At 48.3% G+C, this 17,792-nt stretch overlaps 1 protein-coding gene across 8 annotated transcripts in view; it reads right to left on the reverse strand.

The window, feature by feature from the left end:
- Positions 1–3,940: 3,940 nt before the first annotated feature.
- Positions 3,941–17,792, reverse strand: part of LOC110516980 (chromatin remodeler ATRX) — a 122,750-nt gene continuing 108,898 nt past the window's right edge. For all 8 annotated transcript variants that reach the window (XM_090221168.1, XM_090221165.1, XM_090221164.1 and 5 more), the window contains 4 exons: positions 16,069–16,188; positions 11,036–11,131; positions 10,618–10,746; positions 3,941–7,914 (listed from right to left, as the gene is read on the reverse strand). In XM_090221168.1, the coding sequence (XP_090077294.1) occupies positions 7,684–7,914; positions 10,618–10,746; positions 11,036–11,131; positions 16,069–16,188 (576 nt within the window). In that variant the 3' untranslated portion in view covers positions 3,941–7,683. The remainder of the gene's footprint in view (positions 7,915–10,617; positions 10,747–11,035; positions 11,132–16,068; positions 16,189–17,792) is intronic.

Here is a 17,792-nt window from a genome sequence, read left to right on the forward strand (position 1 = left end):
TTTAGCTTGTTGTTAACCCACCTGGCATGTCAAATTTTCAAAAAAGCTTTACAGCGAAAGCTATCCAAGCGTTTATGTTAGGACAGCTCTCTCAGCAAACTAAACATTACAAACAGCTAGCAGCAAAGTAGATTGGTAACGAAAGTCAGAAAAGCAATAATGAATCGTTTACCTTTGATGATGTTTGGATGTTTGCACTCATGAGACTCCCAGTTACACAATAAATGTTTGTTTTGTTTCATAAAGATAATTTTTATATCCAAAAATCTCCATTTGGTTGGCGCGTTTTGTTCAGTAATCCACAGGCTCGTGCAGACGAACATTTCAAATAAAGTAAAGTTCGTAGAAACATGTCAAACGTTTTTTATAATCAATCCTCAGGTTGTTTTTACAATAAATAATTGATAACATTTCAACCGTACGGTCGCTTTTTCAATAGTAGAGAGAGAGAAAAGGTCTGCTCCAAGCTGTTGGCGCAAAACTCTGGGGACACCCAGCTATGCACTGACGCGATGTGATCCTTTTCGCTCATTTTTCAGAATAAAAGCCTGAAACTATGTCTAAAGACTGTTCACACCATGTGGAAGCCATAGGGAAAGGAATCTGGTTGATATCCCTTTAAATGGAGGGAAGGCAGGCGATGGAACAGAGAAGGTTTCAAAATAACAGCAAAGTAATACAGTCAGGGCACGGCAGAGGACAGGGAGAGCTCTGCAGTGTTGATTTATGACATCTGAATGTGCATTAGATGGCAACAAGATCATATTGAACAGCAATTTCATCAGGTAACATGAATACAGAGCCGGCGAGAGGTGGTTAAAATAGGATGGGAGGCCAAGAGTCTGTGTAACCAATAGAGAGTCAGAGTCCCGAGTGTGGGAACTAACATAGTCTGTCCCACGGTTGGGTAAAGAAGGTTTGTAGGTTAAAGTATTACAGGAGTCATGAGGCAAATAGCTAAATGCACAAGAAAATATATATATATATACACTGCTCAAAAAAATAAAGGGAACACTAAAATAACACATCCTAGATCTGAATGAATGAAATATTCTTATTAAATACTTTTTTCTTTACATAGTTGAATGTGCTGACAACAAAATCACACAAAAATGATCAATGGAAATCAAATTGATCCACCCATGTAGGTCTGGATTTGGAGTCACACTCAAAATTCAAGTGGAAAACCACACTACAGGCTGATCCAACTTTGATGTAATGTCCTTAAAACAAGTCCAAATGAGGCTCAGTAGTGTGTGTGGCCTCCACGTGCCTGTATGACCTCCCTACAACGCCTGGGCATGCTCCTGATGAGGTGGCGGATGGCCCCTGAGGGATCTCCTCCCAGACCTGGACTAAAGCATCCGCCAACTCCTGGACAGTCTGTGATGCAACGTGGCGTTAGTGGATGGAGCGAGACATGATGTCCCAGATGTGCTCAATTGGATTCAGGTCCGGGGAACGGGCGGGCCAGTCGATAGCATCAATGCCTTCCTCTTGCAGGAACTGCTGACACACTCCAGCCACATGAGGTCTAGCATTGTCTTGCATTAGGAGGAACCCAGGGCCAACCGCACCAGCATATGGTCACACAAGGGGTCTGAGGATCTCATCTCGGTACCTAATGGCAGACAGGCTACCTCTGGCGAGCACATGGAGGGCTGTGCGACCCCCCAAAGAAATGCCACCCCACACCATGACTGACCCACCGCCAAACCGGTCATGCTGGAGGATGTTGCAGGCAGCAGAACGTTCTCCACGGCGTCTCCAGACTGTCACGTGCTCAGTGTGAACCTGCTTTCATCTGTGAAGAGCACAGGGCGCCAGTGGCGAATTTGCCAATCTTGGTGTTCTCTGGCAAATGCCAAATGTCCTGCACGGTGTTTGACTGTAAGCACAACCCCCACCTGTGGACGTCGGGCCCTCATACCACCCTCATGGAGTGTGTTTCTGACCGTTTGAGCAGACATATGCACATTTGTGGCCTGCTGGAGGTCATTTTGCAGGGCTCTGGCAGTGCTCCTCCTTGCACAAAGGCGGAGGTAGCGGTCCTGCTGGTGGGTTGTTGCCCTCCTCCACGTCTCCTGATGTACTGGCCTGTCTCCTGGTAGCGCCTCCATGCTCTGGACACCACGCTGACAGACACAGCAAACCTTCTTGCCACAGCTCGCATTGATGTGCCATCCTGGATGAGCTGCACTACCTGAGCCACTTGTGTGGGTTGTAGACTCCATCCCTTGCTACCACTAGAGTGAAAGCACCGCCAGCATTCAAAACTGACGAAAACATCAGCCAGGAAGCATAAGAACTGAGAAGTGGTCTGTGGTTAATCACCTGTAGAACCACGCCTTTATTGGGGTGTCTTGCTAATTGCCTATAATGTCCACCTGTTTAGTCCATTTGCACAACAGCATGTGAGTGTGTATATCAAGTGTATATAGTCTAGTGAGTGTGTATATAGTCTAGTGAGTGTATATACAGTGCCTTGCGAAAGTATTCGGCCCCCTTGAACTTTGCGACCTTTTGCCACATTTCAGGCTTCAAACATAAAGATATAAAACTGTATTTTTTTGTGAAGAATCAACAACAAGTGGGACACAATCATGAAGTGGAACGACATTTATTGGATTTCAAACTTTTTTAACAAATCAAAAACTGAAAAATTGGGCGTGCAAAATTATTCAGCCCCTTTACTTTCAGTGCAGCAAACTCTCTCCAGAAGTTCAGTGAGGATCTCTGAATGATCCAATGTTGACCTAAATGACTAATGATGATAAATACAATCCACCTGTGTGTAATCAAGTCTCCGTATAAATGCACCTGCACTGTGATAGTCTCAGAGGTCCGTTAAAAGCTGGGGACTGGGAGAGGGATAGAGAGGACTGGGAGAGGGATAGAGGACTGGGGAGAGGGGATAGAGAGGACTGGGGAGAGGGATAGAGAGGACTGGGGAGAGGAATAGAGAGGACTGGGGAGAGGGATAGAGAGGACTGGGGAGAGGGATAGAGAGGACTGGGGAGCGGGATAGAGAGGACTGGGGAGGGGGGATAGAGAGGCCTGGGGAGAGGGGATAGAGAGGCCTTGGGAGAGGGGATAGAGAGGCCTGGGGAGGAGGGATAGAGAGGACTGGGGAGGGGGATAGAGAGGACTGGGGAGAGGGGATAGAGAGGACTGGGGAGGGGGATAGAGAGGACTGGGGAGGGGGATAGAGAGGACTGGGGAGGGGATAGAGAGGACTGGGGAGAGGGGATAGAGAGGACTGGAGGGGGGGATAGAGAGGACTGGAGGGGGGGATAGAGGTCAGCATTCCCTGTGGTGTAGTCAGTATTCCCTGTGGTGTAGTAGTCAGTATTCCCTGTGGTGTAGTCAGCATTCCCCGTGTTGTAGTCAGCATTCCCTGTGGTGTAGTCAGTATTCCCTGTGGTGTAGTCAGTATTCCCTGTGGTGTAGTCAGCATTCCCTGTGGTGTAGTCAGCATTCCCTGTGGTGTAGTCAGTATTCCCCATGGTGTAGTCAGCATTCCCCGTGGTGTAGTCAGCATTCCCCGTGGTGTAGTCAGCATTCCCCGTGGTGTAGTCAGCATTCCCTGTGGTGTAGTCAGTATTCCCTGTGGTGTAGTCAGTATCCCCTGTGGTGTAGTCAGTATTCACTGTGGTGTAGTCAGTATTCCCTGTGGTGTAGTCAGCATTCCCTGTGGTGTAGTCAGCATTCCCTGTGGTGTAGTCAGTATTCCCTGTGGTGTAGTCAGCATTCCCTGTGGTGTAGTCAGTATTCCCTGTGGTGTAGTCAGTATTCCCTGTGGTGTAGTCAGCATTCCCTGTGGTGTAGTCAGTATTCCCTGTGGTGTAGTCAGTATTCCCTGTGGTGTAGTCAGTATTCCCTGTGGTGTAGTCAGCATTCCCTGTGGTGTAGTCAGTGAAAGAAAACCCACAAAAACAAAAAAGGTGGTCACCCTTTTGGTCACTTTATTAAATGTTATATTAAATACTTTTCAAGATAGTAGCCAGTTCAGATCAATCAATGAATGGCAACAAAAACTAGTTGATGAATTTGCTAAACATGAGAAGAACATTCTTGGTAGAGTGGAGTGGGAGGGCGACAGGCTACATTTCAGAATTACACCTCACTGTGCCTCACTGTGCCTCACTGTGCAAACGGAGGAACTCCGTCTCCAGTCGATCAGGTCAGACATCACTTCCTCCTCTTAACACCGACAACACTGACTTTTATTTAGGAAAATAAACATGTGCCTTAGTAGAGAACAGGTAGCCTGGGTGGAGACTATAGTAGAGAACAGGTAGCCTGGGTGGAGACTATAGTAGAGAACAGGTAGCCTGGGTGGAGACTATAGTAGAGAACAGGTAGCCTGGGTGGAGACTATAGTGGAGAACAGGTAGCCTGGGTGGAGACTATAGTAGAGAACAGGTAGCCTGGGTGGAGACTATAGTAGAGAACAGGTAGCCTGGGTGGAGACTATAGTAGAGAACAGGTAGCCTGGGTGGAGACTATAGTGGAGAACAGGTAGCCTGGGTGGAGAATATAGTAGAGAACAGGTAGCCTGGGTGGAGACTATAGTGGAGAACAGGTAGCCTGGGTGGAGACTATAGTAGAGAACAGGTAGCCTGGGTGGAGACTATAGTAGAGAACAGGTAGTCTGGGTGGAGAATATAGTAGAGAACAGGTAGCCTGGGTGGAGACTATAGTAGAGAACAGGTAGCCTGGGTGGAGACTATAGTAGAGAACAGGTAGCCTGGGTGGAGACTATAGTAGAGAACAGGTAGCCTGGGTGGAGAATATAGTAGAGAACAGGTAGCCTGGGTGGAGACTATAGTGGAGAACAGGTAGCCTGGGTGGAGACTATAGTAGAGAACAGGTAGCCTGGGTGGAGACTATAGTAGAGAACAGGTAGTCTGGGTGGAGAATATAGTAGAGAACAGGTAGCCTGGGTGGAGACTATAGTGGAGAACAGGTAGCCTGGGTGGAGACTATAGTAGAGAACAGGTAGCCTGGGTGGAGACTATAGTAGAGAACAGGTAGCCTGGGTGGAGACTATAGTAGAGAACAGGTAGCCTGGGTGGAGACTATAGTCCTGAGCTAACCAGCTAACTCAGGTCTGGTGCTGCTAACCAGCTAACCCCGGTCTGGTGCTGCTAACCAGCTAACTCAGGTCTGGTGCTGCTAACCAGCTAACCCAGGTCTGGTGCTGCTAACCAGCTAACCCCGGTCTGGTGCTGCTAACCAGCTAACTCAGGTCTGGAGCTGCTAACCAGCTAACCCAGGTCTGGTGCTGCTATCCAGCTAACCCAGGTCTGGTGCTGCTAACCAGCTAACCCAGGTCTGGTGCTGCTAACCAGCTAACCCAGGTCTGGTGCTGCTAACCAGCTAACCCAGGTCTGGTGCTGCTAGCCAGCTAACCCAGGTCTGGTGCTGCTAGCCAGCTAACCCAGGTCTGGTGCTGCTAGCCAGCTAACCCAGGTCTGGTGCTGCTAACCAGCTAACCCCGGTCTGGTGCTGCTAACCAGCTAACTCAGGTCTGGAGCTGCTAACCAGCTAACCCAGGTCTGGTGCTGCTATCCAGCTAACCCAGGTCTGGTGCTGCTAACCAGCTAACCCAGGTCTGGTGCTGCTAACCAGCTAACCCAGGTCTGGTGCTGCTAACCAGCTAACCCAGGTCTGGTGCTGCTAGCCAGCTAACCCAGGTCTGGTGCTGCTAGCCAGCTAACCCAGGTCTGGTGCTGCTAGCCAGCTAACCCAGGTCTGGTGCTGCTAACCAGCTAACCCAGGTCTGGTGCTGCTAGCCAGCTAACCCAGGTCTGGTGCTGCTAGCCAGCTAACCCCGGTCTGGTGCTGCTAACCAGCTAACCCAGGTCTGGATAAGGAATGGCCCACTGGAATCTCAATTAGAAGGTTCAAAATGTTTTGAAAGGATCGGGTCCTGATTTAAAAGCTACACGGTGTCAAACTTCAGTACTTTGTGGCTCAGTAGATCCGGGCACCTGCAACGTCAAGACGGTGAATTTGATTCCCGCTGGGCTCACCCATAATGAAATAAAAGAGCTGGACATGACCTTGCTTGGTGAAGCACCCCGACCTCCCCCTCCACTACCCAGTCGACCAGGTCAGACAACCTCCTGTCGACCAGGTCAGACAACCTCCTGTCGACCAGGTCAGACAACCTCCTGTCGACCAGGTCAGACAACCTCCTGTCGACCAGGTCAGACAACCTCCTGTCGACTCAGTCCTCCACCAGGGTTGGATTAGGATGCAACAAGTGGAACAGAAAGAGAAGGATGAACAGCACCCTGGGATATGGAGCTACGCTAGGCAACAACTTGACAACAAGAGCATGAGCTTTACAAAGAGAGAGTGTCCCGGGGAAGTGAGTGAGGGGCGAGAGACGGGGTGTTTTAACGACAAGAGCATTCCATATTACCATCATAATAACCATGAGACAAACAGTGGAAATAGTAAGAGCCACAAGCTGATAGAAAAATCATTCTCAAATCTCATTTACACAAAACTTTAGGAAATGGAAATAAAGGCCCTAATTTTTATTTGAATGTTATAGTTTTTTCTTGTCATGGCTATGCATCAAAATCTCCCAAAATAGTTTGAGGACACCAGCGTCGCTGGATGCGTGTCCGTCCGCTAGCCTGCGTGCCCGTCCGCTAGCCTGCGTGCCCGTCCGCTAGCCTGCGTGTCCGTCCGCTAGCCTGCGTGTCCGTCCGCTAGCCTGCGTGTCCGTCCGCTAGCCTGCGTGTCCGTCCTCTAGCCTGCGTGTCCGTCCGCTAGCCTGCGTGCCCGTCCTCTAGCCTGCGTGCCCGTCCGCTAGCCTGCGTGCCCGTCCGCTAGCCTGCGTGCCCGTCCGCTAGCCTGCGTGCCCGTCCGCTAGCCTGCGTGTCCGTCCGCTAGCCTGCGTGTCCGTCCGCTAGCCTGCGTGCCCGTCCGCTAGCCTGCGTGACCGTCCGCTAGCCTGCGTGCCCGTCCGCTAGCCTGCGTGCCCGTCCGCTAGCCTGCGTGTAGCTGTTTAATATCCTAAAATAGTCCTGTCACCAATTAGTCAGCACTATGGTCCCACTCTGGGGGTTCTTTAGATAGACAGGCATTCATTAAAACTGTATCAAAACACAACTTACAGAATAAACAATTCATTAAACAAACCCTCCTTTTAAAGGGGAAAGAATAACGCAATGCTTAACGTTTTTCCTTTAAATACATGTGAACTATAGAAGAGAAGTTGAATAACATTAATGCGGTATATACAGAATCTCAAATGAAATTGCTAAAACCCCTTCATATAGTCCCTATACAAGTCATGTCATTCCCTGCTTCAGGAGACAGGAGAGCTGGAGGGAGTGGTGAGGGGCTCCGAGACCCTTCTCTCGGTGTCGTCTCTCACCTCCCCAGTCAAGAAGGGTTGTAAGGCAGCGGCTACGTTCCCAGATCACACCTCTATCCCCTACATAGTGCACTACTTCTAACCAAAACCCTAGGGCTCCGGGCTCCATCTAGTGCACTACATAAGAGACAGAGCAGCATTAGGGAGCAGCCTACTGAGACATCGAGGGGGCAGTCTGGGTCACAATGGAACCATATTCGCTACATTGGTCTAACGTTGCGCACTCAGCCAATATGGATAGTGGATAGTGCACTATGTAGGGCACACCCTGGGTCCCCCTCCCCTTACAGGTTGCCCTTGGAGGGGCCGGGGTTCTTGCCGCCCATGGAGGGGTGGGTGGGATGACCCTGTAGCGCCCCCAGCTGTTGGTACAACCCCAAGAGTTCCATCTGGCTCATCCCTCCAGCTCCCAGCATGCCGTTCATCTGGCTCATCAGCTGGGCCTGGTTGGCCATGGCGATCTGCTGCTCTCTCACCTTCCTGTTGGTGATCACCTTCTGAACGTACATCATTAGCTGTGGAGGGGAGGGAGGGAGAGGTTAAGACTTCTGAAGTTCCATCAGAGAGAGACAGATGGAGAGAGAGAGGTCAGGACTTCTCAGGTTCCATCAGAGAGAGACAGATGGAGAGGGAGAGGTCAGGACTTCTCAGGTTCCATCAGAGAGAGACAGACGGAGAGAGAGGTCAGGACTTCTCAGGTTCCATCAGAGAGAGACAGACGGAGAGAGAGAGGTCAGGACTTCTCAGGTTCCATCAAAGAGAGACAGATGGAGGGAGAGGTCAGGACTTCTCAGGTTCCATCAGAGAGAGACAGATGGAGGGAGAGGTTAAGACTTCTGAAGTTCCATCAGAGAGAGACAGATGGAGAGAGAGAGAGGTCAGGACTTCTCAGGTTCCATCAGAGAGAGACAGATGGAGGGAGAGGTTAAGACTTCTGAAGTTCCATCAGAGAGACAGATGGAGGGAGAGGTCAGGACTTCTCAGGTTCCATCAGAGAGAGACAGATGGAGAGAGAGAGGTCAGGACTTCTGAAGTTCCATCAGAGAGAGACAGATGGAGAGAGAGAGGTCAGGACTTCTCAGGTTCCATCAGAGAGACAGATGGAGGGAGAGGTCAGGACTTCTCAGGTTCCATCAGAGAGAGACAGATGGAGAGAGAGGTCAGGACTTCTCAGGTTCCATCAGAGAGAGACAGATGGAGAGAGAGGTTAAGACTTCTGAAGTTCCATCAGAGAGAGACAGATGGAGAGAGAGAGGTCAGGACTTCTCAGGTTCCATCAGAGAGAGAGATGGAGAGAGAGAGAGGTCAGGACTTCTCAGGTTCCATCAGAGAGAGATGGAGAGAGAGAGGTCAGGACTTCTCAGGTTCCATGAGAGAGAGACAGATGGAGGGAGAGGTCAGGACTTCTCAGGTTCCATCAGAGACAGATGGAGAGAGAGAGGTCAGGACTTCTCAGGTTCCATGAGAGAGAGACAGATGGAGGGAGAGGTCAGGACTTCTCAGGTTCCATCAGAGAGAGAGATGGAGAGAGAGAGGTCAGTACTTCTCAGGTTCCATCAGAGAGAGACAGATGGAGGGAGAGGTTAAGACTTCTGAAGTTCCATCAGAGAGAGACAGATGGAGAGAGAGAGGTCAGGACTTCTCAGGTTCCATGAGAGAGAGACAGATGGAGGGAGAGGTCAGGACTTCTCAGGTTCCATCAGAGAGACAGATGGAGAGAGAGGTTAAGACTTCTGAAGTTCCATCAGAGAGAGACAGATGGAGGGAGAGGTCAGGACTTCTCAGGTTCCATCAGAGAGAGACAGATGGAGGGAGAGGTCAGGACTTCTCAGGTTCCATCAGAGAGAGACAGATGGAGGGAGAGGTCAGGACTTCTCAGGTTCCATCAGAGAGAGATGGAGAGAGAGAGAGGTCAGGACTTCTCAGGTTCCATCAGAGAGACAGATGGAGGGAGAGGTCAGGACTTCTCAGGTTCCATCAGAGAGAGACAGATGGAGAGAGAGGTCAGGACTTCTCAGGTTCCATCAGAGAGAGACAGATGGAGAGAGAGGTCAGGACTTCTCAGGTTCCATCAGAGAGAGATGGAGAGAGAGAGAGGTCAGGACTTCTCAGGTTCCATCAGAGAGACAGATGGAGGGAGAGGTCAGGACTTCTCAGGTTCCATCAGAGAGAGACAGATGGAGAGAGAGGTCAGGACTTCTCAGGTTCCATCAGAGAGAGACAGATGGAGAGAGAGGTTAAGACTTCTGAAGTTCCATCAGAGAGAGACAGATGGAGAGAGAGAGGTCAGGACTTCTCAGGTTCCATCAGAGAGAGAGATGGAGAGAGAGAGGTCAGGACTTCTCAGGTTCCATCAGAGAGAGAGATGGAGAGAGAGAGGTCAGTACTTCTCAGGTTCCATCAGAGAGAGACAGATGGAGGGAGAGGTTAAGACTTCTGAAGTTCCATCAGAGAGAGACAGATGGAGAGAGAGAGGTCAGGACTTCTCAGGTTCCATGAGAGAGAGACAGATGGAGGGAGAGGTCAGGACTTCTCAGGTTCCATCAGAGAGAGAGATGGAGAGAGAGAGGTCAGTACTTCTCAGGTTCCATCAGAGAGAGACAGATGGAGGGAGAGGTTAAGACTTCTGAAGTTCCATCAGAGAGAGACAGATGGAGAGAGAGAGGTCAGGACTTCTCAGGTTCCATGAGAGAGAGACAGATGGAGGGAGAGGTCAGGACTTCTCAGGTTCCATCAGAGAGACAGATGGAGAGAGAGGTTAAGACTTCTGAAGTTCCATCAGAGAGAGACAGATGGAGGGAGAGGTCAGGACTTCTCAGGTTCCATCAGAGAGAGACAGATGGAGGGAGAGGTCAGGACTTCTCAGGTTCCATCAGAGAGAGACAGATGGAGGGAGAGGTCAGGACTTCTCAGGTTCCATCAGAGAGAGACAGATGGAGAGAGAGGTCAGGACTTCTCAGGTTCCATCAGAGAGAGATGGAGAGAGAGGTCAGGACTTCTCAGGTTCCATCAGAGAGAGACAGATGGAGGGAGAGGTCAGGACTTCTCAGGTTCCATCAGAGAGAGACAGATGGAAAGAGAGAGGTCAGGACTTCTCAGGTTCCATCAGAGAGAGATGGAGAGAGAGGCTAGGTGGTGGTCAGCCTGAACATTAGAAAAAGAAGTAGGAGAGATTAAGATAGCAGGTGGAAAGAAAATGTGTAAAGTTGTGATCTTACAGTCTGTTGCTTATTGAGGACGTCTCTGTAGACAGCTTCTCTGTGTTTGAGCTCCATCTCTACACTGGCCTGTCTCCCCAGAGCCATGGCCTGGACCTGGGACTCCGTTAGGGCTGGGTTCTCCTTCCACTGAAGAAGAGAGGAGAGTGGGGAGAGGAAGAGGAGAGTGGGGAGAGGAAGAGGAGACTGGTCACAGCACGGACAACACACAGTCCTAACAAACCATTAAACATCTTCAACACAGGTTCTACGGGGGAGAATAAACGCTGAAGTGACGGTAGGTAGGACTCCAGCAGCAATACAAAACATGACACCCCCCCCCCCTCCGCTCACCCTCTCTCCATCCCTCCCTCTCCATCCCTCCCTCTCTCCATCCATCCCTCCCTCTCTCTCTCTCTCCCTCTCTCCCTCCACTCACCACTCTCCCGATGGTGTCCTCTAGAGATTCTCTGGGGAGGAACTTGAGAGCGTTGGTGGCCTCCATCACCTTCTGACGGCCCTGGTTGATCAACTCCTACAGACATAGGAAAGGGTAACGTTTCTGCCCCAGCCTATCTCAAGGGATGCTGGGAAATCCCAATTAAAACCAGATCCAATAGAAACATCAAAACACACATTCCAGTGGTCCGGCCCTATTTAACCCTCTAAATACACTGCTCAAATAAATAAAGGGAACACTAAAATAAACACATCCTAGATCTGAATGAATGAAATATTCTTATTAAATACTTTTTTTCTTTCAACATAGTTGAATGTGCTGACAACAAAATCACACAAAAATGATCAATGGAAATCAAATTGATCCACCCATGGAGGTCTGGATTTGGAGTCACACTCAAAATTCAAGTGGAAAACCACACTACAGGCTGATCCAACTTTGATGTAATGTCCTTAAAACAAGTCCAAATGAGGCTCAGTAGTGTGTGTGGCCTCCACGTGCCTGTATGACCTCCCTACAACGCCTGGGCATGCTCCTGATGAGGTGGCGGATGGTCTCCTGAGGGATCTCCTCCCAGACCTGGACTAAAGCATCCGCCAACTCCTGGACAGTCTGTGGTGCAACGTGGAGTTGGTGGATGGAGCGAGACATGATGTCCCAGATGTGCTCAATTGGATTCAGGTCCGGGGAACGGGCGGGCCAGTCCATAGCATCAATGCCTTCCTCTTGCAGGAACTGCTGACACACTCCAGCCACATGAGGTCTAGCATTGTCTTGCATTAGGAGGAACCCAGGGCCAACCGCACCAGCATATGGTCTCACAAGGGGTCTGAGGATCTCATCTCGGTAGCTAATGGCAGTCAGGCTACCTCTGGCGAGCACATGGAGGGCTGTGCGGCCCCCCCAAATAAATGCCACCCCACACCATGACTGACCCACCGCCAAACCGGTCATGCTGGAGGATGTTGCAGGCAGCAGAACGTTCTCCACGGCGTCTCCAGACTGTCACATGTGCTCAGTGTGAACCTGCTTTCATCTGTGAAGAGCACAGGGCACCAGTGGTGAATTTGCCAATCTTGGTGTTCTCTGGCAAATACCAAACGTCCTGCACGGTGTTTGACTGTAAGCACAACCCCGACCTGTGGACGTCGGGCCCTCATACCACCCTCATGGAGTCTGTTTCTGACCGTTTGAGCAGACACATGCACATTTGTGGCCTGCTGGAGGTCATTTTGCAGGGCTCTGGCAGTGCTCCTCCTGCTCCTCCTTGCACAAAGGCGGAGGTAGAGGTCCTGCTGCTGGGTTGTTGGCCTCCTCCACGTCTCCTGATGTACTGGCCTGTCTCCTGGTAGCGCCTCCATGCTCTGGACACTACGCTGACAGACACAGCAAACCTTCTTGCCACAGCTCGCATTGATGTGCCATCCTGGATGAGCTGCACTACCTGAGCCACTTGTGTGGGTTGTAGACTCCGTCTCATGCTACCACTAGAGTAAAAGCACCTCCAGCATTCAAAAGTGACCAAAACATCAGCCAGGAAGCATAGGAACTGAGAAGTGGTCTGTGGTCCCCACCTGCAGAACCACTCCTTTATTGGGGGTGTCTTGCTAATTGCCTATAATTTACATCTGTTGTCTATTCCATTTGCACAACAGCATGTGAAATGTATTATCAATCAGTGTTGCTTCCTAAGTGGACAGTTTGATTTCACAGAAGTGTGATTGACTTGGAGTTACATTGTGTTGTTTAAGTGTTCCCTTTATTTTTTTGAGCAGTGTATATAGAACGCCTACTTAGAGTTACTGGGTTAACTACATAGAACCACTACTTAGAGTTACTGGGTTAACTATATAGAACCACTACTTAGAGGACTGGGTTAACTAGATAGAACCACTACTTAGAGTTACTGGGTTAACTATATAGAACCACTACTTAGAGGACTGGATTAACTACATAGAACCACTACTTAGAGTTACTGGGTTAACTATATAGTACCACTACTTAGAGGACTGGGTTAACTACATAGAACCACTACTTAGAGTTACTGGGTTAACTATATAGAACCACTACTTAGAGGACTGGGTTAACTAGATAGAACCACTACTTAGAGGACTGGATTAACTACATAGAACCACTACATAGAGGACTGGGTTAACTATAAAGAACCACTACATAGAACCACAACATAGAGGCCTGGGTTAACTACATAGAACCTATACTTAGAGGCCTGGGTTAACTACATAGAACCACTACTTAGAGGACTGGATTAACTACATAGAACCACTACATAGAGGACTGGGTTAACTATAAAGAACCACTACATAGAACCACAACATAGAGGCCTGGGTTAACTACATAGAACCACTACTTAGAGGACTGGATTAACTACATAGAACCACAACATAGAGGACTGGGTTAACTATAAAGAACCACTACATAGAACCACTACTTAGAGGACTGGATTAACTACATAGAACCACAACATAGAATACTGGGTTAACTACATAGAACCACTACATAGAGGACTGGGTTAACTATATAGAACCACTACATAGAACCACTACGTAGAGGACTGGGTTAACTACATAGAACCACTACATAGAGAACTGGGTTAACTATATAGAACCACTACATAGAGGACTGGGTTAACTATATAGAACCACTACATAGAGGCCTGGGTTAACTATATGAAACTACTACATAGAGGACTGGGTTAACTACATAGAACCACTACATAGATGACTGGGTTAACTATATAGAACCACTACATAGAACCACTACTTAGAGGACTGGGTTAACTACATAGAACAACTACATAGATGACTGGGTTAACTATATAGAACCACTACTTAAGAGGACTGGGTTAACTATATAGAACCACTACTTAAGAGGACTGGGTTAACTACATAGAACCACTACATAGAGGACTGGGTTAACTATATAGAACCACTACATAGAGGCCTGGGTTAACTATATAGAACCACTACATAGAGGACTGGGTTAACTACATAGAACCACTACATAGAGGACTGGGTTAACTATATGAAACCACTACATAGAGGACTGGGTTAACTATATAGAACCACTACATCGAACCACTACATAGAGGACTGGGTTAACTATATAGAACCACTACATAGAGGACTGGGTTAACTATATAGAACCACTACATAGAGGACTGGGTTAACTACATAGAACCACTACTTAGAGTTACTGGGTTAACTATATAGAACCACTACATAGAGGACTGGGTTAACTATATAGAACCACTACATAGAGGACTGGGTTAACTACATAGAACCACTACTTAGAGTTACTGGGTTAACTATATAGAACCACTACATAGAGGACTGGGTTAACTATATAGAACCACTACTTAGAGGACTGGGTTAACTATATAGAACCACTACTTAGAACCACTACATAGAGGACTGGGTTAACTACATAGAACCACTACATAGAGGACTGGGTTAACTATATAGAACCACTACATAGAACCATTACATAGAGGACTGGGTTAACTACATAGAACCACTACATAGAGGACTGGGCTAACTATATAGAACCACTACATAGAGGACTGGGTTAACTATATAGAACCACTACATAGAGGACTGGATTAACTATATAGAACCACTACATAGAGGACTGGGTTAATTATATAGAACCACTACATAGAGGACTGGGTTAATTATATAGAACCACTACATAGAACCACTACATAGAGGACTGGGTTAACTATATAGAACCACTACATAGAGGACTGGTTTAACTATATAGAACCACGACATAGAGGACTGGGTTAACTATATAGAACCACTACATAGAACCACTACATAGAGGACTGGGTTAACTATATAGAACCACTACATAGAGGACTGGTTTAACTATATAGAACCACGACATAGAGGACTGGGTTAACTATATAGAACCACTACATAGAACCACTACATAGAGGACTGGGTTAATTATATAGAACCACTACATAGAGGACTGGGTTAATTATATAGAACCACTACATAGAACCACTACATAGAGGACTGGGTTAACTATATAGAACCACTACATAGAGGACTGGTTTAACTATATAGAACCACGACATAGAGGACTGGGTTAACTATATAGAACCACTACATAGAACCACTACATAGAGGACTGGGTTAACTATATAGAACCACTACTTAGAACCACTACATAGAAGACTGGGTTAACTACATAGAACCACTACATAGAACCACTACATAGAGTACTGGGTTAACTATATAGAACCACTACTTAGAGGACTGGGTTAACTATATAGAACCACTACATAGAGGACTGGGTTAACCATATATAACCACTACTTAGAACCACTACATAGAGGACTGGGTTAACTATATAGAACCACTACATAGAGGACTGGGTTAACCATATAGAACCACTATATAGAACCACTACATAGAGGACTGGGTTAACTATATAGAACCACTACTTAGAACCACTACATAGAAGACTGGGTTAACTACATAGAACCACTACATAGAGGACTGGGTTAACTATATAGAACCACTACTTAGAGGACTGGGTTAACTATATAGAACCACTACTTAGAACCACTACATAGAAGACTGGGTTAACTACATAGAACCACTACATAGAACCACTACATAGAGGACTGGGTTAACTATATAGAACCACTACATAGAACCACTACATAGAGGACTGGGTTAACTATATAGAACCACTACTTAGAACCACTACATAGAAGACTGGGTTAACTACATAGAACCACTACATAGAACCACTACATAGAGGACTGGGTTAACTATATAGAACCACTACTTAGAGGACTGGGTTAACTATATAGAACCACTACTTAGAACCACTACATAGAAGACTGGGTTAACTACATAGAACCACTACATAGAGGACTGGGTTAACTATATAGAACCACTACTTAGAGGACTGGGTTAACTATATAGTGTGTGTGTGTGTGTGTGTGTGACAGGGCAGTGTGTGTGTGTGTGTGGTACCTCCAGCTGAGGGTTGGACATAGAGGCCAGTGCGGCAACGTTGAAGGGGAAGTAGCTGTTAGCTCCTCCCATGTCCATCTGTCCTCCGTACGCTCCATGGTTCACACGCAGAGACAGACCCTGGGACAGAGACAGAGAGGGTTATAGAGACAGACAGAGACAGACCCTGGGACAGAGACAGAGAGGGTTATAGAGACAGACCCTGGGACAGAGACATAGAGGGTTATAGAGACAGACCCTGGGACAGAGACAGAGAGGGTTATAGAGACAGACCCTGGGACAGAGACAGAGAGGGTTATAGAGACAGACAGAGACAGACCCTGGGACAGAGACAGAGAGGGTTATAGAGACAGACCCTGGGACAGAGACATAGAGGGTTATAGAGACAGACCCTGGGACAGAGACAGAGAGGGTTATAGAGACAGACCCTGGGACAGAGACAGAGAGGGTTATAGAGACAGACAGAGACAGACCCTGGGACAGAGACAGAGAGGGTTATAGAGACAGACCCTGGGACAGAGACAGAGAGGGTTATAGAGACAGACAGAGACAGACCCTGGGACAGAGACAGACCCTGGGACAGAGACAGAGAGGGTTATAGAGACAGACCCTGGGACAGAGACAGAGAGGGTTATAGAGACAGACAGAGACAGACCCTGGGACAGAGACATAGAGGGTTATAGAGACAGACCCTGGGACAGAGACAGAGAGGGTTATAGAGACAGACCCTGGGACAGAGACAGAGAGGGTTATAGAGACAGACAGAGACAGACCCTGGGACAGAGACAGAGAGGGTTATAGAGACAGACCCTGGGACAGAGACAGAGAGGGTTATAGAGACAGACAGAGACAGACCCTGGGACAGAGACAGACCCTGGGACAGAGACATATAGGGTTATAGAGACACACAGAGACAGACCATGGGACAGAGACAGACCCTGGGACAGAGACAGAGAGGGTTATAGAGACACGCAGAGACAGACCCTGGGACAGAGACAGAGAGGGTTATAGAGACAGACCCTGGGACAGAGACAGAGAGGGTTATAGAGACACACAGAGACAGACCATGGGACAGAGACAGACCCTGGGACAGAGACAGAGAGGGATAACGAGACACGCAGAGACAGACCCTGGGACAGAGAGGTTATAGAGACACACAGAGACAGACCCTGGGACAGAGACAGAGAGGGTTATAGAGACAGACCCTGGGACAGAGACATACCCTGGGACAGAGACAGAGAGGGTTATAGATACACACAGAGACAGACCCTGGGACAGAGGCAGACCCTGGGACAGAGACAGAGAGGGTTATAGATACACACAGAGACAGACCCTGGGACAGAGACAGAGAGGGTTATAGATACACAGAGACAGACCCTGGGACAGAGACAGACCCTGGGACAGAGACAGAGAGGGTTATAGAGACAGACCCTGGGACAGAGACAGACCCTGGGACAGAGACAGAGAGGGTTATAGAGACAGACCCTGGGACAGAGAGGGTTATAGAGACAGACCCTGGGACAGACACAGACCCTGGGACAGAGACAGAGAGGGTTATAGAGACAGACCCTGGGACAGAGAGGGTTATAGAGACAGACCCTGGGACAGAGACAGAGAGGGTTATAGAGACAGACAGAGACAGACCCTGGGACAGAGACAGAGAGGGTTATAGAGACAGACCCTGGGACAGAGACAGACCCTGGGACAGAGACAGAGAGGGTTAT

This window comes from Oncorhynchus mykiss, chromosome 25 (genome assembly GCF_057628025.1).
Source record: "Oncorhynchus mykiss isolate SJ-2025 chromosome 25, ASM5762802v1, whole genome shotgun sequence".
In the NCBI taxonomy this organism is placed as follows: domain Eukaryota; kingdom Metazoa; phylum Chordata; class Actinopteri; order Salmoniformes; family Salmonidae; genus Oncorhynchus; species Oncorhynchus mykiss.